Genomic DNA, 25,646 nt, shown 5'->3' with positions numbered 1-25,646 from the left:
CGGGGGGGGTCTGGCAGGACCTGCTCTTGGTGCAGCCTCGCTGTCCCGATCCCTCCCGTCCTCCCCTGCCCCAGCAGAGCTTCAGGAGGGTCAGTCCCAGGGTCTCTCCGGGCACACAGGGGAGGCTGATGGGCGCCAGGTCCGCTTCCCAGGCTCCTCCTTTCCACCCTTTTCAAAGGTGGGGACAAGGACTCCGTTTATTTCCGGTCACCCGCGACTCGACCGGACAGCCAGGACCTTCCAAATATCCTGGAGAGCGACTGGGCAGCTCCATCAGCCAATTCCTGCAGAATTCCAGGACGGAATCCGCGCAGGATGGCGCGGTCCGGGACGCCGGGGCATGTGCTCATTGTCCGGCACGTTACGGCGCATCATGTCGCGATACGGCGCGACACATCGCTCCGGGGCGTGTCCCGGGGCGTGTCCCGGGGCGTGTCCTTGGTCCCTGGGTGTCGCGGAGCGTCTCGCGGGGCGTGTCCCAGAGCTATGCGTGTCGCGGCGCGTGTCCCGGGGCGTGTCCCGGGGCGTGTCCAGATCCATGCGTGTCCCGGGGCGTGTCCTGGGGCGTGTCCCGGTCCCTGCGTGTCGCGGGGCGTGTCCTGGGGCGTGTCCCGGTCCCTGCGTGTCGCGGGGCGTGTCCTGGGGCGTGTCCCGGTCCCTGCGTGTCGCGGGGCGTGTCGCGGCGGCGGCGCCGGTGCCGGGAGCGCAGCGATGGCGGCGGCGGAGCTGGAGCGGCTGCGGATGGCGGGGGCCGGCATGGCCATCGCTGTTCTCACCAGCGGCGGGGATGCGCAAGGTGCGCCCGGCGGGGCGGGGGGCTCGGGCCGGGCCGCGGCTTCCCCGCGTGTCTGTGCCCGCCACCGCCCGGGGCCGGAGTCCGCGGCCCGCGCTGCTCCCGGGGCGGGCGGATGGGGACCCCCTCCCCAGAGCTTCCCCGTCCCCATCACCCTCGGGCCGTCGGAGGGCAGGAGCCGCACGCGGGGAGCCCCACGGGGGGAGCCCCATGGAGGGGATGTGTCCGTCGCTTTCCCCATCCCCGTCCCCCCCGGGATAAGCAGCTCGCTCCCGGGCAGTTTCTCGGGCCGGCTGTGCGCAGAGCTTGCCCGGTCTCAGCCCACGTGGCTCCCCGCCCACTCAAGGGGACACCTCAGGGTCACCGATAGGATCCCGTGCCCTGTGGGATGCAGGGTTCCATGGGGTTCCCCCCACTCGAAGGGACAGCTCAGGGTGACCGATAGGATCCCATGCCCTGTGGGGTGCAGGATCCCACACCCTGTGGAGTGCAGGATCCCACACCCTGTGGGGTGCAGGATCCCACGGGATTACTCCAGCTCACATATCGCTTTTCCAGGCATGAACGCCGCTGTCCGCGCTGTCACCCGCATGGGCATATACGTGGGAGCCAAGGTGTTCCTCATCTATGAGGTTGGGGCTCCCCCTGCTCCCCATCACGGCTGGGGGGATCCACCCCCCTGTGCCCGGGTACCTTTCACCTCCACCCTCTGCTTCTCCACAGGGCTACGAGGGGCTGGTGGAGGGGGGTGACAACATCAAACAGGCCAACTGGCTCAGCGTCTCCAACATCATCCAGCTGGTGAGGGTCACCTCGGGGCCACGGGACCCCAGATCCCAGCCCCTCCGAACATGTGTGACAAGCCACGTGCCCCGTTCTGTCCCCAGGGCGGGACGGTGATCGGCAGTGCCCGCTGCAAGGCCTTCACCACGCGGGCAGGTCGGCTCCGGGCCGCCCGCAACCTGGTGGAGCACGGCATCACCAACCTGTGCGTCATCGGCGGCGACGGCAGCCTCACCGGCGCTGACATCTTCCGCTCCGAGTGGGCTGGGCTGCTCGAGGAGCTGGTCCGAGAGGGTGGGTGAGCCCCCTAGAGCAGGGCGTTCGGGGGTGCTGAGGTCGGCAGGGTCACCCCGGTGCTGTGACCCCACGGAGGGCTGGGCTCCTGCACTATGGTGGTGGGGACATGAGTAGCCTGAAGTAACCGGTGTGGTGGCTGTGACCCCCCCAGGGCAGATCAGCGAGGAGGTGGCGAAGAAGAACTGCCGCCTGAACATCGTGGGGCTGGTGGGCTCCATCGACAACGACTTCTGCGGCACCGACATGACCATCGGCACCGACTCGGCGCTGCACCGCATCATGGAGGTCATCGACGCCATCACCACCACGGCACAGAGGTGAGCAGGACGGGGCTGGGGGGCTGGGTGCCGCACCGTCCCGACCATCACTCCCACCCACCTCCTTCTCTTCCTATCCTTGCAGCCACCAGCGGACATTCGTGCTTGAAGTGATGGGTCGCCACTGCGGGTAAGCCCCCATGGGTGGGAAGCCCATCAGTGGGATGGGATGCCATGGTTTGGGGACAGTGCTGCCACCACCGTGTCCCCCCAGGTACCTGGCTCTGGTGTCCGGCTTGGCCTCGGGCGCCGACTGGCTCTTCATCCCGGAATCCCCTCCGGAGGATGGCTGGGAGGACCTCATGTGCGAGAGGCTCGGGGAGGTGAGGGGTGTTCTGCCATCCCATCCCATCCCCTGTTCCCCTGGGGAGTCCCTGCAGGGGCCCGGGCTGAGCCGTGCAGCCGGTGCCCGGCCCCTGCGAAGCTTCGGGAGCTGCCGCCATTGTCCCTGTGAACCGGGGCACTCAGCCGAGCGCAAATCCAGCCCTCGCGTGCCAGGGGCAGCGCCGGCTTGGGGGCTCAGCTGCCCGTGACCCGAGCCACCCCTGGGGCAGCACAGATGGCAGGAAGGAGAGGGTGCTCACACACGGCCCACGGTAAGTTTTGGCTGAGGCATGATTGCCATTTGTCCTCCCCTTGTGCCAGACACGCAGCCGGGGCTCACGGCTCAACATCATCATCATCGCCGAGGGCGCCATCGACCGCAGCGGCAAGCCCATCTCCTCCAACTACGTGAAGGACGTAAGTGACTGCCCCGGCACCAGCCTGGCACCCACGGACACCGGTGGGTCCCCAGCGTGACGTCCCCTCTTCCCCACAGCTGGTGGTGCAGCGCCTGGGCTTCGACACGCGGGTCACCGTCCTCGGCCACGTGCAGCGCGGAGGGACCCCGTCTGCCTTTGACCGCGTGCTGGTAGGTCCAGGAGAGGGCACAGAGAGGGCAACCCCGCTCCTGCCATCCCTCTGCCCGAAGGAAAGGGTTTGCCAGCTGGGTGAGGCTCGGATGGACTCAGCCCTGCTGTGCTGGGCAGAGCTGTGCACCCATTTCTCCTCGTTTACTCCAAATTTCATGGATTTTTAAATAAAACCATCAGCTTTCCAGCAGTGAATCAGCAGCCACATGGTTTCCAAGCCTGTGGGAGCATCCCTGAGCATCCCACCCAGCTGGCACTGGTGGCCCCAGTGTCACAGGTGCCCCTGTCCTTTTGCAGAGCAGCAAGATGGGGATGGAGGCGGTGATGGCGCTGCTGGAGGCCACCCCGGACACCCCGGCCTGTGTGGTCAGCCTGTCCGGGAACCAGTCAGTGCGGCTGCCGCTCATGGAGTGTGTCCAGGTGGTGAGTACCAGGGAATTCGGGTGGGGGTCCCACTCCCCTCCCTGGGAATGTGGGTGTCACAGTGCTGCATCTTTCTCTCGGTCCAAGACAAAGGATGTGCAGAAGGCTATGGATGAGAAGAGATTTGAGGAGGCCATCCAGCTCCGTGGAAGGTGAGGAGCAGGGACCAGGACTGGGGAAGACATTCCTCTTGGACAGGGGCTTTTTCCTGTGCGGAAGTCATTGGCTCCTGCAGCCAGAAGGGTGTCCTCAGTCACACCCCAGGGGGCACTGGGGAGTCTCCCCCTTGTCCCAGATGTGCCTTGGGGACACATCACCATGTCCTTGCAGGAGCTTTGAGAACAACTGGAACATCTACAAGCTGCTGGCGCACCAGAAGCCAGCTCAGGAGAAGGTGAGGGGTGATGGGGAGCAGCAGGGCACACTGTTCCCTCCTTGGGAACACACAGGGATGTGCTGTTCCCATCCCTGTCCCCTTAGAGCCCCTTCAGCATGGCCATTCTGAACGTGGGAGCGCCGGCCGCCGGCATGAACGCTGCCGTGCGCTCGGCCGTGCGCATTGGCATCTGCCAGGGACACACCATCTACGTGGTGAGCGACGGCTTCGAGGGCCTGGCCAAGGGACAGGTAAGGGGGTCAGCAAGCCTGGGATGTCCTGGAGGATGGGGCTGGCCTTGGGGGAGAGGGGCTGTTCCCACCCCTGAGCTGTCGCTCGTGCCCGCAGGTCCGTGAGGTGGGCTGGCACGACGTGGCAGGGTGGCTGGGCCGCGGCGGCTCCATGCTGGGCACCAAGAGGTGAGTGCTGTCCTGGGGACAGGGGTGTAGGGGAGGGGTGTCCCCACCATCCTCACCCCATCATCTGCTCCCCCTTCCCCACCGCAGGACACTGCCCAAGACCTGCATGGAGAAGATTGTGGAGAACGTGCGCAAATTCAACATCCAGGGGCTGCTGGTCATTGGGGGCTTTGAGGTGCGGCGGAATCCTTGCTTCAGTGGGGGCTGGGTGGCTGTGGGCATCCCAGAGGAATGTTTCTGGAATGTGGATCTGGCTGCAGGGCCAGCATTTCCCAATCCCTCGGCTGCTTGCAGGCGTACGAGGGGGTGCTGCAGCTGGTGGAGGCCCGTGGGCAGTACGAGGAGCTCTGCATCGTCATGTGCGTCATCCCCGCCACCATCAGCAACAACGTGCCCGGCACCGACTTCAGCCTGGGCTCTGACACGGCTGTCAACGCCGCCATGGAGGTGAGGGACACGCGTGGGGACAGCTCAGGGTCACCACACTCCTCCACCTTCCATCATGGCCGCCTTCCATGTCCCATCCTGGGGGAACAAAGGTGGCTTTCCCTAGTGTGACCTCCTCTTCTTTGGGCACAGAGCTGTGACCGCATCAAGCAGTCTGCCTCAGGCACCAAGCGCCGCGTGTTCATCGTGGAGACCATGGGGGGTTACTGCGGGTACCTGTCCACGGTCACCGGCATCGCCGTGGGTGCCGATGCTGCCTACGTCTATGAAGATCCCTTCACTATCCACGACTTAAAGGTGAGCGGGCAGGAACAGCTCTCTGGCTAAAATGAGAAGGAAAACTACACAAGGGAGGGCTCCAGAGCAGGGCAGGAGCTGGAGGACACGGCCACGCTGTGCAGACACTGGGTTGATGTCAGAACTGGACACTGTGGGATGGCTGCCGGCATCTCAGTGTTTGTCTTGCAGGCCAACGTGGAGCACTTGACTGACAAAATGAAGACTGATATCCAGAGAGGGCTGGTGCTGCGGTGAGTTGGGGGCCCTTGGGGACAGTCACTGCAAACCCCAGTGCTGTGGCAGGGAGCAAGGCTGGAGCTGAGCCCTTCCCATGGCCAGAGAGGGGTCCTGGGCACGGTGAGATTTGGCACCGTGAGTGGGCACGCGCTCGGCCGTGGGGACACCGGGTGCCTCCGCTGCCATCCCCACCTCAGCCACAGGGTCCTCCTGGGGACACAGGCCAGGGCTCTGGGCCTCAGGGAGAACAAAATAGCACAGAAAAGGTGTTATGGGAAACATGGACATGCTGGCAGAAGGAGCAGCCCCCCAAGCCCTTCCCTCTGCTCCCCAGCAATGAGAAGTGCCACGAGCACTACACCACCGAGTTCCTCTACAACCTTTACTCCTCCGAAGGCAAAGGCATCTTTGACTGCAGGATCAACGTCCTGGGCCACCTCCAGCAGGTACAGAGGTGCAGGGACAGGGTGACATGAGCCCTGCTGGCCCTGAGAGCTGGGAAAGGCCTGACATCCCCATTTTTTGGTCCCCAGGGGGGAGCTCCGACCCCCTTTGACCGGAACTATGGGACCAAGCTGGGGGTGAAGGCAGTGCTGTGGATGTCAGAGAAGCTGCAGCAAGTCTACACCAAGGGTAAGCCGAGGGCTGGGCTTCCCATGGGGGGTGGGGGAGGCTGATGGCTGCTGCTCCAGGCTTGGCCCCCAGTGAGGTGGCCAAGGTCAGCAGTGTCCCCCTCCCAGGGCGTGTGTTTGCTAACTCTGGAGACACTGCCTGCGTGATCGGGCTGCGGAAGAAGGTGGTGGCCTTCAGCCCTGTCACAGAGCTCAAGAAAGTCACAGATTTTGAGTAAGTCCCCATGTCCCAGCGGTTCACCGGCTCCTGGGGGAACCTTCCCAGGGTGTCTGCTCTAGAGCTGTGTCCCTCTGCCAGGCACAGGCTGCCCCAGGAGCAGTGGTGGCTGAACCTACGGCTGATGCTGAAGATGCTCGCCAACTACCAGATCAGCCTCACCGAGTACATCTCGGGGCAGATGGAGCACGTCACTCGTCGCACCCTCAGCATCGAGAAGGGCTTCTAGTCCCACCAGCCTGACCCATAGCCCCCGCCGTGTCCTCTCTGTGCCCACGTGCTGCTGGGGGAGCACTGTGTCCCCTCTGTTCTCAGTAGCCCTGTAGCTTTGCCATCAAACCCTTTACAGCAGGCAGAGCCTGGTGCTGGCTCCCAGCATGGCACAATCCTGCTCCGAATCACTGCTGTGGGTTCTGGTCCCTGTGCGGAGGCAGAAGAGTTGCTTGAGCTCAGCCGTACAGCCCAGACCCTTAATTTTCCTTTAATAGTTTATTCTTATTTAATGATGGGGTATTTTGAGTCCTTATTTAGCGGCTTGACCGCCTGAGCCAACTGCTGCTGCTTGTAGTCGCCTGCCCCACGTGTGGGAGGGGAGAGAGGAGGATGCAGAGCCATCCTGGAGTGACTTGGAGCTGGTCCTCGGGGCTTCTGGGTGCCCTGGTGAAGCTCCATCCCCTGTGGGGGTCTCGAGGGCTGAGCACGGGGGTCCTGGCGAGCCCCAGTCCCCTTGCATGACGCTTGGCTGCGATGTCACCGTGTGGCTGCGGGCGCCGTGTCCATCACCTCACTGCTGCTCTGTGACCCTCGGATCCTGCACCGCCCGCGGTGCTGCTCCTCTCCTCTAGACATAAAACCTGCTGGAGCCAAACCTGCCTCCTGGAGTGGTCATTGTGGCGGGGCAGGGTGAGGGGACAAGCAAAGACTCATGGTTTTCCCAAGCTGGGTTAATGCTGGGGGTGGGGGGACAAGCAAAGACTCATGGTTTTCCCAGGCTGGGTTAATGTTGGGAGTGAGGAGACAAGCAAAGACTCCTGGTTTTCCCAAGCTGGGTTAATGCTGGGCAGGGTTTCCTGGTCTCGCACATCCTCAAAGCCTGGGAGAGTGGGACCACAAGCAGCCTCTCCTCCCTGTCCAGGTCGTGGTGGGTGCAAGGTCAGCATCCTTTCACAATTGTGAAAATCACTTGGTTCTCACCTTCAAGGGAAAGAGGCAAGTGCTGTAGGGTGGTGCTGTGCTTGTTTATGAGGCAGTTTCTCAGAGTGCTGGCCAAGCTCTGCACACTCAGTCTGCGCCAGAGGCTCACAGGGAGCCCCTTTCCCAGGCCACTTCCCTCCTGGGGCTGTTGGCTGACGGTTCCAGCCTGCAGAACAGCACCAGCACACATGAGTCTTTGGGGTCAAACATGCTGTTATTTTGGAGTTGTCCCCAAGTGAAAGTGCCCCCTAACTTGCCCCCTGATGGAATGACTTCCTCAGTGGACAAGTGAAAGGTTATGGATGACGTTCATCTGGATTTCTATACAGCCTGGATACAATCCCACCCAACATCCTTCTCTCTGCATTGGGCAGACTGGATTCCGTGGATGGACTGTTAGATGAATAAGAGATTGGTGGATGATCACATCCCCAGGGTCAGTGGTTCAGAGTGGCCACCAGTGACCAGTGGTGTCCCAGGGGTCTGTACTGGAAGCAGTGATATTTGAGATCTGCATCACTGACACAGACAGGGGGTTCAAGGCACCCTCAGCAGGTTTGCAGGTGACACCAGGCTGGGGTGCAGTGACACTCCTGAAGGACAGGGCCATCCACAAGCTCAGAAGGGACCCAGGGGAATCCCATGAGATTTAACACCACCAAGGGCTGGTGCTCCCCCTGGGTCAGGCAGCCCCCAGGACCAATCCAGGCTGGGGATGAGCAGATGGAGCAGCCCCTGGAGAAGGACTTGGTGCAGGTGGTGAGGGCTGGCCATGCCCCATCCCAGGACCCCCATGTGGGGCTGATCCCCAGCATGGGCAGCAGGAAAGGGATTGGGATTCTGCCCCTCTGCCCCACTCAGGTGAGACCCCACCTGCAGAGCTGCCCCAGCCCTGGGGCCCAGCACAGGAAGGAGCTGGAGCTGCTGGAGAGAGTCCAGAGGAGGCTCCAGGATGAGCAGAGGATGGAGCAGCTCTGCTGGGAAGAAAGGCTGGGAGAGCTGGGATTGTTCAGCCTGGAGAAGCTTTGGGGTGACCTAATGGTGACATTCCAGTACCTGAAGGAGTCAATAAGGAAGCTGGAAGCTGGAGAAGGACTTTGGACAAGGGCCTGGAGTGTCATGCCAAGAGGGAATGGCTTCCCTGTGCCTCAGGGTTGGACAGGATATTGGTAAGAAATTATCAGCTGTGAGGGAGGTGAGGCCCTGGCACAGGTTGCTCATGGAAGCTGTGGCTGCCCCATCCCTGGAAGTGCCCAAGGCCAGGTTGGACAGAGCTTGGAGCAACTTGGGCTAGTGGAAGGTGTCCCTGCCCGTGGCAGGGAGTGGAATGACATGGGCTTCCAGGTCCCTTCTGACCCAAAAGTATTCCATGATTCCATTATTTCAGTGCTTTTCCCCTAAATGAATGCATTTCAGGCTCTGGAGGAAGATAGTAACTTTTGTCTCCTCCCTGGGCCCATAAGAAGCAGGCCTTGCTGATGGAGGCAGCATTGCTGCTCTTCAATGAGTATCTGCTCTGGGGACCCCAGGCAGAGACCTGGCCTCTCCTGAAGATGCATTTCTGGGGTGGGAAATGGGCTCTTCCACTTTGGGGGAGCCCCAGCCAACTCCTTCCCTTCCTCCTTCAGCCATGGACCTCACACCTGCCTCACCACCAGTGTCTCAGAGTGTCTGAGGATGGTTTGAAGGGAATGGCTCAGTACAGCTGCTGGCATTTTCCACAGCTGGGAATTATCTGCATTCACCGCTCGATATTCCCGGCTGAGGCAGGGCAGGGTGACAGCAGGTCATGTGGAAAATCTGTCGGCTGCACAGCCCTGCAGCAAACAGGTTTAGGGTATGAATGGGGACAGGGGTGTCCCCAGGCTCAGACCAGCTGCATGTTGAGGGACAGGAGTCACTACTGCCTCACACCTCATTTCCACTAAAAAAAAATACCTGGAAACCCAAATTCCTGGGAGAAAAGGGACAGGCCACTGTCCAGCCATTGCATTCTGAGAATGAGCAGGACGGGATGTGAGTGTGCACCCAGACTTCCCAGCACATCCAGCCCACCCTGAAAAGAGGGCAGAGCAAGGCTCCAGGAGCATCCTGCAGTGGAAGGCAGGATGCCAGGGCCCTGGAGGGGCTGAACTCCCGCTGGGGCTTGCTGGGATGCTGCAAGGGGCAGTTGGGAGCTCTGAGGGCAGCACCAGCAGCAGCCAAGGATAACAAGCACAGCACGTAGGCAGTGAGCAGCCCAACTTCTCCAGGAATTGTGTCAGTGTGGCCTCAAGGGCATGGAGATTGCTCCACCAGCCCTGTGACCGAGTTCTGATGGATGCTTCCTTTGATCACTCACATCCCATAAAAACTGGGGGTCCAGCTCACAAGTCCCCTGCTCCTTGACATGGACAGGCCAGGGGCCTGGGAGAAGACTTGCATTCAGCAGGGTGAGTCTCCCAGGCCTGGCTTTCAAAGGAGGTCTGGAACATCATAAATCACACAACTGCAGCTGGGTTTAACGCAGAAGGCAAGAACAAAGGTCCTTGGAGGAGCTAAAGGCATGAGCAAATCTCCCTCTGAGTGACGAGGGTCAAACTGTGTTCCTTCCCACCAAGGTCAGGCAAACAGGCTTGTGGACACAGGGCTGTCACCATCCCTGAGGAGAATTCCTTCCTGGTAGCACAGTCTGGCTGCTGCACAAACAGGGACAGGGGGGCCATGGGAAGGCCACGGCACCAGTGCAGCGCTGGGAGGCACAGAGGGCTCATGTCCCGTATCCCAGCCATCGTCCTGCTCGGGTGGCTCTGCACTGAGCCTTCCTCACCACCCCCTTTGCTCCCTGCCTTTGCTGTGGCTGCAAGAAGGCTGCAGACAGCCCAGTGGCCCTGCAAACAGCGCTGGGAGCAGGCTCACCGTTTCTGAGGTGCAGTGAAGCGGGAAGGCGCGGGGCTCCCAGCCCTCCTCCTGCTCCGCAGGGCTCACAATGCACTCCCTGAACCAGAGGTAATGGAGCAGTGCCCCCAGCCAGGCCTTTGCTGAACCCAGCCACCACTTACACAGCCTTGAGGGATAATTGGGTTTATTTGGTATGTCACAACAGTTTAGTTTGTACTTAACAGCTCTATGAAACTTGGAAAATGCAGTTTTATCAGTTAAAGAGCAACACCCACCCCTGATGCCTGTGCAAAGCAGGCAGAATGCTCAGGGCCTTTTAACTGGAATGTTTCCTTAAGCTGCTCTAATGCCTGCAGGGAATGTTGGGGTGAGAGAACAGGACAGCTGAGCATTCAGGATGTGGGAGTCGTTCCTGGTTCACCTAGGCTGCTCTGAGCTTTCCTTTGGCTGCCTGACCACCACAGCAGGCGTAGCATGCACCAGGAAGGACCTGAGGAAGTCAGCCAGGGCTGGAAAATAAATTAATAACAGGACATTGACCTTCACCACCTGCACCAGCCAGTGACCATCTCAGGCAGTATCTCCCTGTCAGACTTCACCAAACCAAATCTCTGTGCTACAAGCTGCCCTCAGAGGTGCTGTGTACCCCCAGGCTGGCTGAGGGGCAGAGACCTTTCCAGCCAGCAGCAGGCTCTGCTCCCCCTCGGATCACAGCACCTCTGGCTGCAGCCTTCTTCCTTTCTGCTTTGCTGACTTGCCTGCAGCTCCCACCAAGAGCCCCAGCCACACAGGACACAGTGTCAGAGCCTGCTGCACAGGCAGGAAATCTCTGGAAAAGGAGCATCCCATCCCATGCCCTGGCATGGGAAGCAGAGCTGGGAGCACCGAGGCTTTGGCTGCAGCCAGGGATGTGTGGGCAGGACAGCGCCGCGGGGCTGGGGCTGCAGGGAGCTTGGAAAGGGGATGGGCGTTGTCACTCTTCCTGCAGCTCCTTCTTCTGGAGCCTCCTGGCCACCGTCTGCTGGATGATCTCCAGCCCCTCTGCGTCCAGTTCCTTCATGAGAAGCAGGATGGCATTCAGGACATTGTTCTGTCGGGATAAGGCAGACACTGTTTTGTACCAGCCAGCCAGGACAAGGACACTCGATTTTCCCTGCTCATTCTGTGAACAGCAGCACTGGCAGCAGTTTGGAACAGCCACCTGCAGCCACGGGAGCAGGACTAACAACCAAGCCCTCGGGGCAAACACAGGCAGAGGCAGCATGAGGCACGTGACGAGGCTGGAATGCAGGACAAACCCACCCGCCCAGTCCTGTGCGGGCTGCCCACACAACTCTGGCTGCTGGCCACGCTCCAGCTTGGCTTCTATAAGGAAAAGCACATTCAGGACCGGCCATCCTCGCTCTCCAGCGTGTGTAGGATGGGAAAGGACAGGGTAACCCTGCCCTGAGGAATGAGAAGAGCTGGGGCTCTCTGCAAACGACTCTTGAAGGTCCCCAGCCCTGCCACCACCACAGGACCACTGCCAACACCAGGCCACAGCTCTGTCAAATCATGTCCTGAAGAAGTCCAGGGAGAGATTCCACAGCCTAAATAACTGTCCTTCTAGGGAAAATCTTTTGCCCAACATCCAACCTAAACTTCTCCAGCTGCAATGGAGGGCCACTGCCCCCCTTTTTAATGGTCAGAGCCTGTGGTGCTCTCTAGGCAGCAATGGCAGATTGAGACAGTGTGGCAATCTTGCTCTGCTGACTGATGGAATGGCACCAACTCCAGAATTCTGTAATTCCCAGCTGAACCACCAAAATCCAGGTTCATCCAAGGCTACATGACGGAGGGGGCTGAGGAACCACCTAAGCTTCCTGTTCAGCAGCCCCTTCCCAAGGCTGGACCTTCCTCTTGCTAAAGAAACACTTCCTAATGTCCAGTGTGAACCTCCCCTGGCACAGCTTTGAACCATTCCCATGTCTCCTATTGCTGAATCCCAGGTAGAAGAGCTCAGCACCCTCCTCCCCACATCCCCTCCTCAGGAAGCTGCAGAGGGCATGAGGTCACCCCTCGACTTCCTTCTGTCCAAATCAAACTCAGAGCCCTCAGCTGCTCCTGGACATTTATTCCAGCCCTGGCATCAGCTCTCTTCCCTTCCTCTGCAGACATCCAAGGTCCTTCACATCCTTCAATGCTGGGGCTCAGCCCTGCATACAAGGAAAAGCAATTTGGTCTTTAGAAGATACTCACTCTCTTCTTGCAGCTGCAATCTGACTCTTGAGTGGAAAAGGATGAATATTTATCCCTGGAAACAGGCTTCATATCAAGCTCCTCCTGAGTTTTGCTAAAATTAGGGAGGAAAAACAAATGTTATTATGACCAGGTGGGAGAACCTTCCTCTGCCATGTAAATCCTTCCTCATCACAGGCAACTGTGCAAGGACTATGTGGCTGGAGGAGCCCAGGGAAAGGACTGGAGCTCCCAGATCAGAGAGGATGCATCCCTGCCTGCACATGCATGTGATGAGCTCGAGTCACCCCCCACAGCAGAGCCTGCTTGGCAGACACAGAACCAGCCCCAGCAGTGCCACTGACCCAGCACAGCCCCACTGCAGTAACCAGAACAATGGGAACCTGCCCCAGCAGTAGGCCTGGCCCCTGCAATGTCAGAGTCCTTTCCTGTCTCACACGAGTTCAGCCCAGAAATGCTGTTAGCTGCCCAGCCCTCACTTTGTCTCGTCCAGGCTGCAGCTGAGCAGCTCCGTGGTGGATCCGGCGGCGCTGGACGCGGTGGACTCGGACCAGCCGTTCTCCACACTCCTGCGGGCCGGCGGGGCTGTGATCTCCACGCCATCCACCAGCGCCTGCGACAGCTCCTCCTCTGTCACAGCTGCAAAGGCCACAACACATGCCTGTTGCTATCAACTAGAGCAGCCCAGGGGGAGGCATCTCAGCTGCTGCACAGCTGTTCCCAAGGGCTTCGGTCCAAAATTGTATCGGATTTTGCTTTCACCCTCCTCCTGCAGTGAAACCTGTGCAGGAGAATGCTGGAAGCAAGCACCAGCCTACCAAAGTGAGAAGGGTAGCAAGGAGGGATGCAAACATCCTTTGCTATTTCTTGTCTCTGAAGAGGGCTCCAAAAGCCACCAAATTGCTGCTACCAGATAGAAAAAAAAAAAAAAAAAACCAACAGAGAAGCTTTTCTACAGCAGCAGATCCAGTTATAGAACCTTTGTCTGGCCACAGCAAAGAGAGAACTCTAAAAACCACTAATTAGTGGTACTGTCTGAGCTGTAATGAGGCACTCAGTCCTGCCTGAAGGGAAGGGATGGGGAAGGGGAAAAGGGGAAAAGGGGAAAAAAGGGGGAAAAGGGGAAAAGGGGAAAAGGGGAAAAAGGGGAAAAGGGGAAAAATAGGGGAAAAGGGGAAAAATAGGGGAAAAGGGGAAAAATAGGGAAAAAGGAGAAAAGGGGAGGAGAGGGGAGGGAAGGGAAGGGAAGGGAAGGGAAGGGAAGGGAAGGGAAGGGAAGGGAAGGGAAGGGAAGGGAAGGGAAGGGAAGGGAAGGGAAGGGAAGGGAAGGGAAGGGAAGGGAAGGGAAGGGAAGGGAAGGGAAGGGAAGGGAAGGGAAGGGAAGGGAAGGGAAGGGAAGGGAAGGGAAGGGAAGGGAAGGGAAGGGAAGGGAAGGGAAGGGAAGGGAAGGGAAGGGAAGGGGTAGGAGATGCAGATGTGGATTAGGATAGGGATGGAGAAGGAAAAAGGAGAAGGAGGGAGAGGAGGCAGATAGGAAAGGAGAAGAGAAATGCAAAGGGAAGACAAAGAGAGAAAACAGCTTAGAAGCACTGGATCTAGCTCAACCCCTAACACCTCCTGACTCCAGGAAAACTCAAAGGACACCTTTGAGAGGAGCCAACACATCCCCATCTCCCAGGCCCTGGCCTGCCTGCAGGTGCCCAGAGCCCACCCTGGTTGTCGAGCTTCTGCAGGCTGGGCAGGTTGCGCAGCACGGTCATGCGGTAGCGGTGGGGGTCGGGCCCGCAGCAGGGGTTCTCTGCCAGCCACAGCACCCGCAGCCGCGGCAGCGTCTTCAGGTAGAACAGCTCATCCAGGCTCGTGATGTTGTTCTTCCTCAGGTACAGCTCGCTCAGGTTCTGGCACTGGTGCAGCGGCTCGAGGTCCGAGATGCCGTTCACGCTGCGGAGACACGGTCAGAGCCCATCCCGCCCTCGCTGCCCCATCCAGGAAGGAGCACTGCACTTCCCAGTCCCCTTTCCTGCAACAGCCCCACCCCTGCACAGCAAGGGATGTTCAGCCCATGGCTTGTGGCATTTCATCTTTGTCAGCAGAGGGAAGAACTGAAAAGGCACTGCTCCACCCTGCTGAGGATGACAAAGAGCCTCTTTTTCCCCCAAACTGCCCCCTTTTCTGTAGCAGCTCTTCAGACCCACCCAAGGAGAACCCACGTACGATTTCCAAGTTAAATTTGCAGAGCATTGGCTCCATGGGATCCCCAGGATAGGTGACAGTTGAGCATATTATGCAAAGGGAAAGCTCTGAGAGATCCACAAAATATTCCAGCAAGCATTTTGGAAACAGGCCACATACAGAGGCCAAGAAGATTCCCGTCAAAACTATGGAATAGAATTTCAGCAGCAACAATCCTAAGGGGTTTTATCACTTGTCAAAACAGAGAATATTTTCTCAAGGAGCACAGGAAATAGTGCAGAGGAGCTGCTGAGGAATAATCATTTCTGTATCTCTGCTACTTGAGAAATGGGGCATGAAGAGCCAGGCAGCTCACACACACAACCCCAGCAATGTGGGAAAAAAACATCCCCAGGAAAAGGTGATTTCCCTGCCTTCTCCAAAGCTGGCAAACTGGCATTCACCTGAACGTGATCACCTCGATGTTGGGCAAATCCCGGCATATGGATATCTGGGCAGGAAGAAACAGAAACAACAAGTTGGCACTCGTGGGGGAAAATATAAATATACCCAATTGAAATCACAAAAAGCACCATTAGGAATTCCATCAGGAATTTGGGTTTGCTTCAGTCTAACCCGGGCTTAACAGCACCAGAGATTTTCTGACACAGCGAGTGCAGCGTCAGCAGCTCCTCCAGCCTCTGCTTAGGAGTGGAAGTGCAGATACCAGCCAGTGTCACATTGTTCTTCTGCTCCAGCAACTCTGCAGCCTTTACAGGCAGGAAAGGCTCCCTCCCACCCCTGCCAGCCTTCCCCTAGCGACTGAACCTCATCCAAGATCACCACAGAGGTAGGACTCAGAGTCCTGCTCTCCGAGGCTCCATGCTGGGCCTTGGAAAGAAATTTTCCAATGTGGAAACAGCAGCAATCACTGTTTTTTTTAATGGTGTGAGATGCTAATTAACCCTGAAAATCCCTGCAGCTCACAGGCACGGGGCCAGCCCGAAGCCAGGCCCTCCCCAGTGCCCTGCCAACCCCATGGCCTCCATGGTGTTCCTGCTGCGGCTGTGGGCCCAGGCTCCTCTGGATCCTCCAGTACTTACATCCGTCAGGTGGCTGCCCCTGTGGGAGGAGAGGGGGGTCAGCGAGAGCACAGCAAGGCTAAGCCTCCCCCTGCACCCCCCACAGCCAGGGTGACAGCCCCAGCCCCCAGGCTGCTCCAGCACAGTCATGGGCCTTACTGTGCCTCCCCTCACCCAGCACTGCCTGTTCTCCATCACCCTGCCCTGACACCCCTCACCCAGCACTGCCTGTTCTCCCTCACCCTGCCCTGACACCCCTCACCCAGCCCTGCCTGTTCTCCCTCACCCTGCCCTGACACCCCTCACCCAGCCCTGCCTGTTCTCCATCACCCTGCCCTGACACCCCTCACCCAGCCCTGCCTGTTCTCCATCACCCTGCCCTGACACCCCTCACCCAGCCCTGCCTGTTCTCCATCACCCTGCCCTGACACCCCTCATCCAGCACTGCCTGCCCGTACCCAGCCCTGTCCTGCCTGACTCCCAGCTCCCTCCCTTCTTGCCCTCCCTCCATCACTGTCTCCCCTCTGCAGCTGTCTGAACCCCTTCCCCATTTCTGCCTGTGTCCCCAGCCTCAGCCCTGCCTATCCCATCTCCATCCCTGCCTGTCCCCTCTCCTGATCCCTGCCTGTGGCCCCAGCCGCATCCTGGCCGGCCACCCCTCATCCATCCCTGTCCCCTTTCCTGATCCCTGCCTGTCCCCTCTCCATCCCCGTCCCCCCTCCATCACTGTCCTTCCTCTCAGCCTCATCCGAGCCTCTCCTCCTTCCTCATCCCTGCCTGTTCCCCCTCATTCCCTGTCCCCTCTCAGTCCCTGCGCCCCGGCCTGTCCCTGCCTGTCCCCCCTCAGTCCCTGTCCCCCGGCCCGTCCCTGTCCCCCCTCAGTCCCTGTCCCCCGGCCCGTCCCTGCCTGTCCCCCCTCAGTCCCTGTCCCCCGGCCCATCCCTGCCTGTCCCCCCTCAGTCCCTGTCCCCCCTTAGTCCCTGTGCCCCCCCTCCGTCCCCGTGCCCCGGCCTGTCCCTGCCTGTTCCCCCTCAGTCCCTGTCCCCCTCATTCCCTGTCCCCAGGCCCGTCCCTGCCTGTCCCCACGCCCACCAGCAGTTGAGGCGGCGGACGCCGTCGAGCGCGGCCGCCTTGGCCTGTGCCAGCACGGCCGCCCGGCTCAGCCTCATGCCGGCCGGGCCGGGCCGCGCCGCGGCTGCAGGGGCGGGACCGGCGGGCTCAGGCTCCGCCCGGCCGGGGCGGCTCCGGGGATGGACTGTCCTCCTCCCCTCCCTCCCTCCGCTCCGCTCCCCGCCCCGGGCCAGGCCCCGCCGCAGCCCCCGCGCCCCGCCCGCCCCAGCGCCGCGGCCGCAACGGGCGCGGGCTGAGGTGGTTTTTCATATTTACGGGTAAATCCTATTAGCTGCTTAATTATGTCTCATTAGAGAATGTTTTGTACACAGAGCTGCGCCTCTGTGGGTGTGTATTTCTGTGAAAGGATCACCACGGAATTGTGGAATGGTTTGGGCTGGATGGGAAATGCCCATGTCATTCCAAACTCCTGCCGTGGGTCAGGTTGCCCACCTGCCGCTATCCCAGGTTGTTCCAAGCCCCGTCCGTCCCGGCCTTGAAGATGTCCAGATGGCTTACCTGGGCAACCTGTGCCATGGCCTCACCTCCCTCACAGGGAATTTATTTCATTTTCCCAATATCTAATCTAAACCTACTTCTTCAATTTGAGCCCACTCCCCCTTGGAACAACATGGAGTGTATAATTTAATATCTGTCTCTACACATATATCCCCATATACCCCTGTATCTATAGTGTGCATAAATAAAATATATCTACATTTTCTATGATAAAATATATCTACATTTTCTATAATAAATGCATAATTTATTATTTTTATCTCACCCATCCCTGTCTGTTCCCCATCTGCATCCTTGACCCCCTCTCAGTCACTTCCTAAACTGACTGAGATCCAGCTGACTATTCCAACAGGTGATAGTTCAGCCCTTGAAAAATATGTTTTGTACAAACAAGAGTTAATTACTATCTCAAGAATGAGTAATACAGCACTATAGTTTCTTACTCCTCTTATCCCATGGGGCAAAAAGAAAACTAACACTCACCTTTGAACCACCTTGGGACTCAAGAGGTTCAGGACTCATTTGGAGTGGGCTCAGGACAGAGCCAAAGTCCTCCAGGAATCCTCTCCTGGACTGCTGGGTTTCTACACTACCATATGATGGTGGTGCAGAAAAATCTCCAGTTTGTATCTTCAGGGGTGTAACAGCAGCAGGTGGCTGAATGGGGGAGCTGGAATAAAAAGGTCTGGAGAAGCAGTGTGGTTAGTCCCAAAAAAAAGGGATTAATGCAGTGGTTTTTGGTGTATTCCACCTTATTTGGCAACAGAAACAACTGCAGGATGGAGGTTGGGTGTTCTGTGTTTGGCTGTGTGGGTGTTTGGGTGCTGCTGCAAAAGGAAGGGTTCGGGTGTGTGGATGGGACACACAGTTTACAAAATCACAGAATCATTAAAGCTGGAAAACACCTCCAAGACCATTGAGTCCAACCTGTGCCTGATCCCCACCTTGTCACCTGCAAGGATGTTCCTTGGACACCTGCAGGGATGGGGACTCCAAACCTCCCTGGGCAGCCCTTTCCAAGGCTGAAAGTGAGGAAATTCCTGTTGGTGTCCAACCTGAGCTTTCCCTGGCACAGCCTGAGTTCCCTCTCCTCCTGTCCCTGTTCCCTGGAGCACAGCCCGACCCTCCCCGGCTGTCCCCTCCTGTCAGGGAGTTGTGCAGAGCCAGAAGGTTCCCCCTGAGCCTCCTTTTCTCCAGGCTGAGCCCCTTTCCCAGCTCCCTCAGCCTCTCCTGGTGCTCCAGACACATCCTCAGTTCTGTTCTCTTCTCAGGACTCACTCCAGAGTGTCAATCCTGAACTGGGGGGCCCCAGAACTGGACAGAGCAGTTCTGGAGGAGCCTCAGCAGTGCCAGCACAGGGAACAGGCACAGCCCTGGGCCTGCAGGACACCCTGTTCCTGATGGAACCAGTGGTGAACATGGTGGTGCTGGGTTAATGGTTGGACTCGAAGCTAGAGGGCTTTTCCAGCCTAATGATTCCATGATTCTGTGGAACACACTGGAAATGAACCCTTGTTTGTGATGTGGGGAGAGGAGATGTGTGGCACTGAGTTCCCTCCCCTCGTGATTGCCACGCTTCCAGATAAGGGAAGGGCTGAGGGATGTGTTTATTGGGATCAATGGGCATGCACTGTTCAGGAAAAATGTGGGATAAGTGGGTTAGGCAGATCATCCCACTGCACTTCCTTCTCTCTGTCTCAGCACTTAGCTGCCATCACACCCACAGACAGCCAGGACACAGGTGGTGCAGGAGGATTTTAGAGCTGGATATGCGAGCACTTGGAGGCAGATGGAGCAATTCTTGGAATTCTTGGGTTTTCTGCACACAGCTGTCCACAGGCCAGCTGGCATGAGGAAACTCAGGTTCTGGGCACTTAGGCTGTGTGTCAGTGAGGGCAGCAGCAGGATCTGAGGAACAGCAATATCCAGGACTTTGTGGTACTTTCACAGGCTGCTTTCATTCCACTGGAACATAGAAATACCCAAGCATGATTCCAACCCCCCAGCTCTGCAATCCCAGCCCTGCATTGCTGCACTGTGGGCAGCCAAGCCTGAGACAGGCTAAGGAGATTAAGGAATCTGCTCGAGATGCCACAGAGAGATTTCTGTGCTCATCCCGCTGGAAAAAGCACAGGTCAGTCAGTTTTACTGATACTGTCTGATCTGACACCTCTCCTGAGACTAAATCAGACACAAACATTTATTTCATTCAGGTTAATTAAATAAAATCTATTTTAATCCACTCTTTAATTCTGGAAGTAGTAGCAATAACCATCTCAGGCAAACCTCTGCCCCAGTCTTTTAAAAAGAGAGCAGTTAAATAATGCATTTAGGCTCATGAAGTGCATGGAGAGAACAGGAGAACCCCTGAGGCCTGGGACCACGTGGCCTCTCCAGGCTGCATGAGATCACCTACAATCCCTGGGACATCCACATCCTGCTCACAGCCCTGCAGTGTCACTAACAGATCTCTCAATGTTTCAGAGCAGGGCTCATGGCCCTGATGAGGCCCCACCTCACCCCTAATTCCTGGTAGTGAGTTGTGATCACTTTTTGAGTTTGTGGGAACCAGAGAGAAAAAAGCTCTTTGTACACTTGGGCTCATACCTGAAGTACCTTCAGTCAGGTCTGCACTATACAGCAGCCTCACATTTCCTTTCAGTGTTTTATAAAATGAGCCTATTAGAACCTGTTTAATGGCTTTGTGGAGGGCACAGAAAAGCCATTTCTTGCATGTAATCCTTGTATGTATTTTTACCTCACATTTCCAACCAGGACATTTGCTGTGATCTGTGATTCCTCTATGCAGAGTCTCACAGCTCACTTGTGATTCTCACAATAGCCTCAGACGGAAAAGGTGGAATCCCCCAAGTGTCCTGGCTACTGAACTGAACTGCCTGGATGTGCTGTGGGATTTCTGTTGGAGTGGGGGTCACACACAGAGAATTTGAAGGAGCTGGGAGCTGCCAGTGGTAGTGATGACTGCCCTTGCTGCCACACCTCCACACTGCCCTCTAGGCTTGTCACTGTCACCAACACGTGTCTGCCCTCCCAGGTATCACGGAATCATAGAATCACACAATACCCCAAGCTGGAAGGAACCCACAACTTCTGGCCTTGCACAGACACCCCAACAATCCCACCCTGTGCATCCCTGAGAGCATTGTCCAAATGTTCCTGGAGCTCTGGCAGCCTTGGGGCCATGCCCATTCCCTGGGGAGCCTGGGCAGTGCCCCACCACTTTTGGGGGGGAAGAAACTTTTCCTGTTTTCCAACCTAAATCTCCCCCCAGCACAGATTCCTGACATTCCTTCAGGTCCTGCATGGAGTGGTTTTGTCTTCCATTGGCCACACCAGGTCTCACTAACATTGATGGAGATGGAGATGGCAGTGCCATCTCAAGAGATGTATGGACACCTCTTGAGTCCTGGCAGCTGGGAGGGCAAGCAGAGCCACCTCTCCCAGTGCAAGCCCACTCTGCCAACAGCAGTTCTATGTGTTCCAGAAGCTGATCCCTATCAAGCACCATCCTGATTGAGAAAAACTGTTAAACAGGATAGAAGGAGCAACATGGCTTTGGGAGAGTTTCATTTTTCCAGGTATCCTAGAGAGGTGGTCAGCCCTCCTGGAGGTGGGCTCTGCTCCATGCCCTTGGAAAAGCTCCATGCATTTGAGAATGCCTCATTTCTGAGCAACAAGTTGTTCCTGTAACTGCTGCAGTGTGGGGTCACAGCAGCCTTGGCCATGCTGTAGTTCTGAGGATGCTCATGGCAGCTCTCCAGCAGCTCTTTCACCCACGGGACATTCCCCTTCTGCAGCCATCAGTGCTCTGGGTGATGGATGGAGACAGGCGTGTCACACAGGCTCCATCAGTTTTCCAGTTTGGGAAGCATCCACTCTTTAATCCCTCTGAAAAGCCAGCCAAGAGGAACATCTGTGTCTACAAGACACTTCCAGAGCCAGGGAGGCAGATGAGCACCCCAGGGCTCAATTAACAGAGAAACTTTTGCAGAAGTTCTGGTGAAAAAGCTTTGGAGAAGATTTCCAGGAAAGCTCCTTCTCCCTCTGTTGTCCCCTGTGACCACACCAGCACTAGCCCTGTTTCACCAGAAAGCAGTACAGGCACCACAGCCACACCTAAATCACCTTGAGGGGGACACTGCACAGCTCCAGTGGCCTGACCAGGAGGAGGAATTTCCCAACAGACAAGATCTGTCTCACACAACAAATAAGAATTCCCAAGGCAGACATCCACAGTGAAGGGAAATCACAGCCAACTGCACAGAGTGAGTATTGAAGGGCTGGAGCAGGTCCAGAGAATAGAATGGAGCTGGGAAAGGGGCTCAGCCTGGAGAAAAGGAGGTTCAGGGGGGATCTTCTGGTTCTGCACAGCTCCCTGACAGGAGGGGACAGCCAGTTGAGGGTCAGACTCTGTTCCCAGGGAACAAGCTGTCGACTCAGCAGTGTAAGATTTATGGTTGGACTCGATTTTTCCAACTTAAATGGTTCTGATCTGTTCTGCTCACTTCCCTCTGCTCTTTCAGCAGGGAGGTGTGCTGGCACTTGGGGATAAAGGTTATTCCTAGCAGGATGGTTTCTGTGATCCCCTTGCAGCAGAGAGCTGCACAAGTGCTGGGTGTGGCACAGCTCTGGGCAGCACAGAGCCAGGAAGGGCTGCAGCAGGATGGCAGTGGGAGCTCACATGGAAAAGGTGCCACATACACTGCAGGGAAAAGCTGTTTTGAGAGCCTGGTCCGTCCCACTTGGCAGCAGAGCCGCCAGTGTTCACTAATGATTCCCAAGCTGGCTCACTCCCTGCTGTGGATCCTGGAGCTCTGGAAGCGTGTCCATGTGCTGTGTGGGTGGTTTGGGGTAACAGAGGCGGAGGGGAGCAGGAGCTGCCAGGCTGGCTCTGCAGCTGCACACGTGTGCTGCTGGAAAAAACAAACTCCTTTCCATATCTTCCAGAAGTGTGGCTTTTTCTGCCTGCAATTCAATAGGCAAATGCCACAACCCCCAGGTGAGCATCTCTGTTTGCCTTTTACATGGTAAACATGGCAAATATAGCAGGTGACTCATTCCATCGATCCTGAAAATAAACTGTGCAGGTGGACTTGTGAAACTTCCAAGATGCACTTGTAATTCCCACCTTTGTTTTTATGTTTGTAGTGTTTATTCCCCCTTTGATTGGTTATCTGTTGAAAAAAAAATCCTGAAAAAAATTAACGTCAAAGTTCAGTCTCAATTAGCACCGATTAGCAGGACCTATGGATGTACTTCAGCATTTGCTCAGCTGAGGAACAGCTGGAAGGTTTCCACCAGGAGTTGATTTGGATGTAGTCAGAGCAGCCCAGACACCTCAACAGTGTAGGCACAAGCCAGTCTTCTCCACTTGGGATCAATTTTGGGGATTACACACAACTGGATAGAGGGAAATTGCTGTTCTGGGAGCTGTTATAGCAGCTCTGAGCCACAAACGTTTTTTACTCATGACTTTCCATTCACTCTTTGTTCCTAATCTTTAATCTTCACTTAAATGTTCTTAATCGTCACTTAATCTTTGTTCTTGCATGACATTGACCTCCTAAGGGGGATGTGAGGAAGGAACAGGATTAAGAGGTGAAACAACTTGGCTGCAAAGCAGCACTGCTCTTGGTAGATCTGGGTGGAGAAAAGTGCTGGTTCAGCTCCCTGTGCTTCTTTGTGCCATTCTCCACATCCTTTTCGAATTCCCTACAGTTCCCACTCTGTTTGGGCTCCCTTCACTAAATCCTCAGAAAGGAGGAAGGCAAGAGGGAGCCTCCTGGCCCACCTTGACTCTAATGTTCTGCCCTTTTCCCATGTTTTTTGGTCTCTTTATAAGGCAGCGACCTGATATCAACCTGATCCCTTCAGGCTCTTTCCTGTGCATCTCACAGCATCACACACTCTGCATACAGAAACATCATCTTTTACTTTGATTTGTAAATCAGCAGGATCCCAATTCCCATGTAAATGTATTCACAAGATGTGTGTTATTGGCAAAAGGAGCTGATAACAACTGTCTCTACAGAGGACTGGGCACAGTGGAACTTGCTCCTTATTTTAGCATTTCAGCTGTAAACATGAGGCCGTTCCCTGGAGCAGAGCCCGACCCCCCCGGCTGTCCCCTCCTGTCAGGGAGTTGTGCAGAGCCAGAAGGTTCCCCCTGAGCCTCCTTTTCTCCAGGCTGAGCCCCTTTCCCAGCTCCCTCAGCCTCTCCTGGTGCTCCAGCCCTTCCCCAGCTCAGGTCCCTTCTCCAGACACGCTCCAGCCCCTCGATGTCTCTCTTGCTGTGAGGGCCCCGAGCTGTCCCAGCACTGGAGGTGCCTCACAGGTCCCAGCACAGAGGGACAGTCCCTGCCCTGGGCCTGCTGGACACAGCGTGGCTGGGACAGCCCCGGGGCCATTGGCCTCTGCTCACCTGGGCACACCTGGGCTCGTGTCCAGCACCACCAGGACCTTTCCCAGCTTTCCAGCCACTCTGTCCCCTGCCTGGAGCTGCACGGGGTTGGTGTAACCCTAGGCAGGACCTGGCACTTGGCCTTGTTGACCCTCACCCCACTGTCCTCAGCCCATGGATCCAGCCTGTCCAGATCCCTCTGGAAAGCCTTCCTGCCTTCCACACTCCCACCAGCTTGGTGTTACTACAGACATACTGAGGGTGGACAATCCTCTCATCCAAATCATGGATAAAGATATTAAACAGTGCTGGGTCCAGCCCTGAGCCCTGGGGCTCCCCAGCGGTGCTAGCCCAAGCTGGATGTGACTCCATTCCCACCATTCCAGGGTTTTGCCCAGCAAGCAGTGTGCCCATGGAAACTCTGAACAGCCAATTTCTCAGGGACTATGCTGTAGGAAACAGTGTCCAAGGCACAGGTGAGACTGTTAATTGAACTGCAAAAGGTTTTACAGACTCTGGTGGGAATATGTCTGTGGAGACCATGGCCAGGAGGCCCCCCAGTCCAGACTGTCATTGCAATACAAGCTGGAAGTGGCCTAAGCAAACAGAAAAATGTCTCTTCAATCCAGCTGCACTCCCTGCACAAAAGGCTGCCTCTCTGGGTGCCGCTGGGAGCAGGGAGATAATTTGCTTGGGATCATCTCACACATCTGTGTCACTGCTGCAGAGGCCAGGCACAGAGGGCTCAGGTGTTCCCCAAGGGTAGGGAGGCTTCCCTAACTCCTGGTTACCCACATTTAAATGTGAAGGAAGGGATCAAAGCATGCTCAGATCAGCTGTTTATTTTCCTCCATGCCCTCTTCTCCTGCTCAGAGTATTTTTGGGAGCATTGGGGTGTCTGCCACCACTGGGACAGGGAAGAGGACTAATTTCTAGGAAATTCCAGATGATTTATCCTTGCTGTTGTATTCTTGTCCCACTGGTGAAGGGGAAGATCTTGGGGAGAGGTGGGCAATGCCTTGCCCTGCAGTGAGGGTTGTAGGCAGTTTTGGGATTTACTGTCTCTGAGGGTTGAGTACTGCCTAGATTTGTAAATATAACCCAAGGGCTGGAAAAACAAATGGCCATTACACTTCCTGCAAAAAAGGCAGAAGGAGCTGAGGTCACTTGGTCTGTTCAGCCTGGAGCAGAGGAGGCTGAGGGCAGAGCTCATCAGGGGCTGCAGGTCCAATCTCTGCTCTCTGTGACCTCAGACAGGACCCAGGGAACAGCTGGAGCTGTGTCAGTGAGGTTTAGGTTGGATATCAGGAAAAAATTCTTCCTCCAGAGGGTGCTGGGGCACTGCCCAGGCTCCCCAGGGAATGGGCACAGCCCCAAGGCTGCCAGAGCTCCAGGAACATTTGGATAATGCTCTCAGGCACAGGGTGAGATTATTGGGATGTCTGTGCAGGGCCAGGATTTGAGCCCTTCCAGCTTAGGATCAGCGTGTCTGTAACTGTGCTGTAACAGAAGCAAAGCACTGACATGAAACCATTGGCATAAAAAAACCCCAAACCTGTGGTATTTTTAAATCAGCAAAAGCTGTGAAAATACTGCTCACCTTCCTCTTTAGCTGATAAATTCCCCTTTGTGTTCTGGGGCTGGCAGGGAAAGGGAAGGCAGCCAAGCAACCTCTGGCTTGTCTCTTCTCAGGAGTGTCAGAAGTGATGGAAATGGAGCTGGGGTTCCCTCTGGGCGTCTCTGTAGTCATCACCTGCAAATGCACCACGAAGCCATCAGCAATTTGCTCTCTTCCCTTTGCACTTTGTCTCCAGCCGGCTCTCCCTGCATTTTTAGCTGCTGCCCCTTCTTCACTCTGTGTGGGGAATGGTGACAGGAATAATCCCAGCAGCCAAA

At 56.8% G+C, this 25,646-nt stretch overlaps 2 protein-coding genes across 2 annotated transcripts; one reads left to right on the top strand and one right to left on the bottom strand.

The window, feature by feature from the left end:
- Window positions 1-673: 673 nt before the first annotated feature.
- On the top strand, window positions 674-7,002 carry PFKL (phosphofructokinase, liver type). Its single transcript, XM_033069163.2, has 22 exons — window positions 674-796; window positions 1,352-1,425; window positions 1,517-1,594; window positions 1,681-1,870; window positions 2,025-2,190; window positions 2,276-2,320; window positions 2,405-2,513; window positions 2,836-2,931; window positions 3,011-3,103; window positions 3,402-3,527; window positions 3,615-3,679; window positions 3,858-3,921; window positions 4,008-4,154; window positions 4,252-4,322; window positions 4,410-4,497; window positions 4,617-4,769; window positions 4,902-5,066; window positions 5,238-5,299; window positions 5,620-5,731; window positions 5,819-5,918; window positions 6,026-6,131; window positions 6,216-7,002. The coding sequence occupies exons 1-22, from the start codon at window positions 712-714 to the stop codon at window positions 6,361-6,363; spliced, it is 2,343 nt and encodes a 780-aa protein (XP_032925054.1). The 5' UTR covers window positions 674-711; the 3' UTR covers window positions 6,364-7,002.
- Window positions 7,003-10,375: 3,373 nt separating this feature from the next.
- Window positions 10,376-16,883, bottom strand: CFAP410 (cilia and flagella associated protein 410). The gene is made up of 7 exons (XM_033069234.1): window positions 16,793-16,883; window positions 15,722-15,740; window positions 15,083-15,129; window positions 14,158-14,387; window positions 12,926-13,085; window positions 12,447-12,540; window positions 10,376-11,298 (listed from the first exon to the last, which is right to left on the bottom strand). The coding sequence occupies exons 1-7, from the start codon at window positions 16,867-16,869 to the stop codon at window positions 11,182-11,184; spliced, it is 744 nt and encodes a 247-aa protein (XP_032925125.1). The 5' UTR covers window positions 16,870-16,883; the 3' UTR covers window positions 10,376-11,181.
- Window positions 16,884-25,646: the final 8,763 nt, after the last annotated feature.

This window comes from Catharus ustulatus, chromosome 10, assembly GCF_009819885.2.
Source record: "Catharus ustulatus isolate bCatUst1 chromosome 10, bCatUst1.pri.v2, whole genome shotgun sequence".
NCBI lineage: Eukaryota > Metazoa > Chordata > Aves > Passeriformes > Turdidae > Catharus > Catharus ustulatus.
This window is presented reverse-complemented; position numbering and strand designations above follow the sequence as displayed.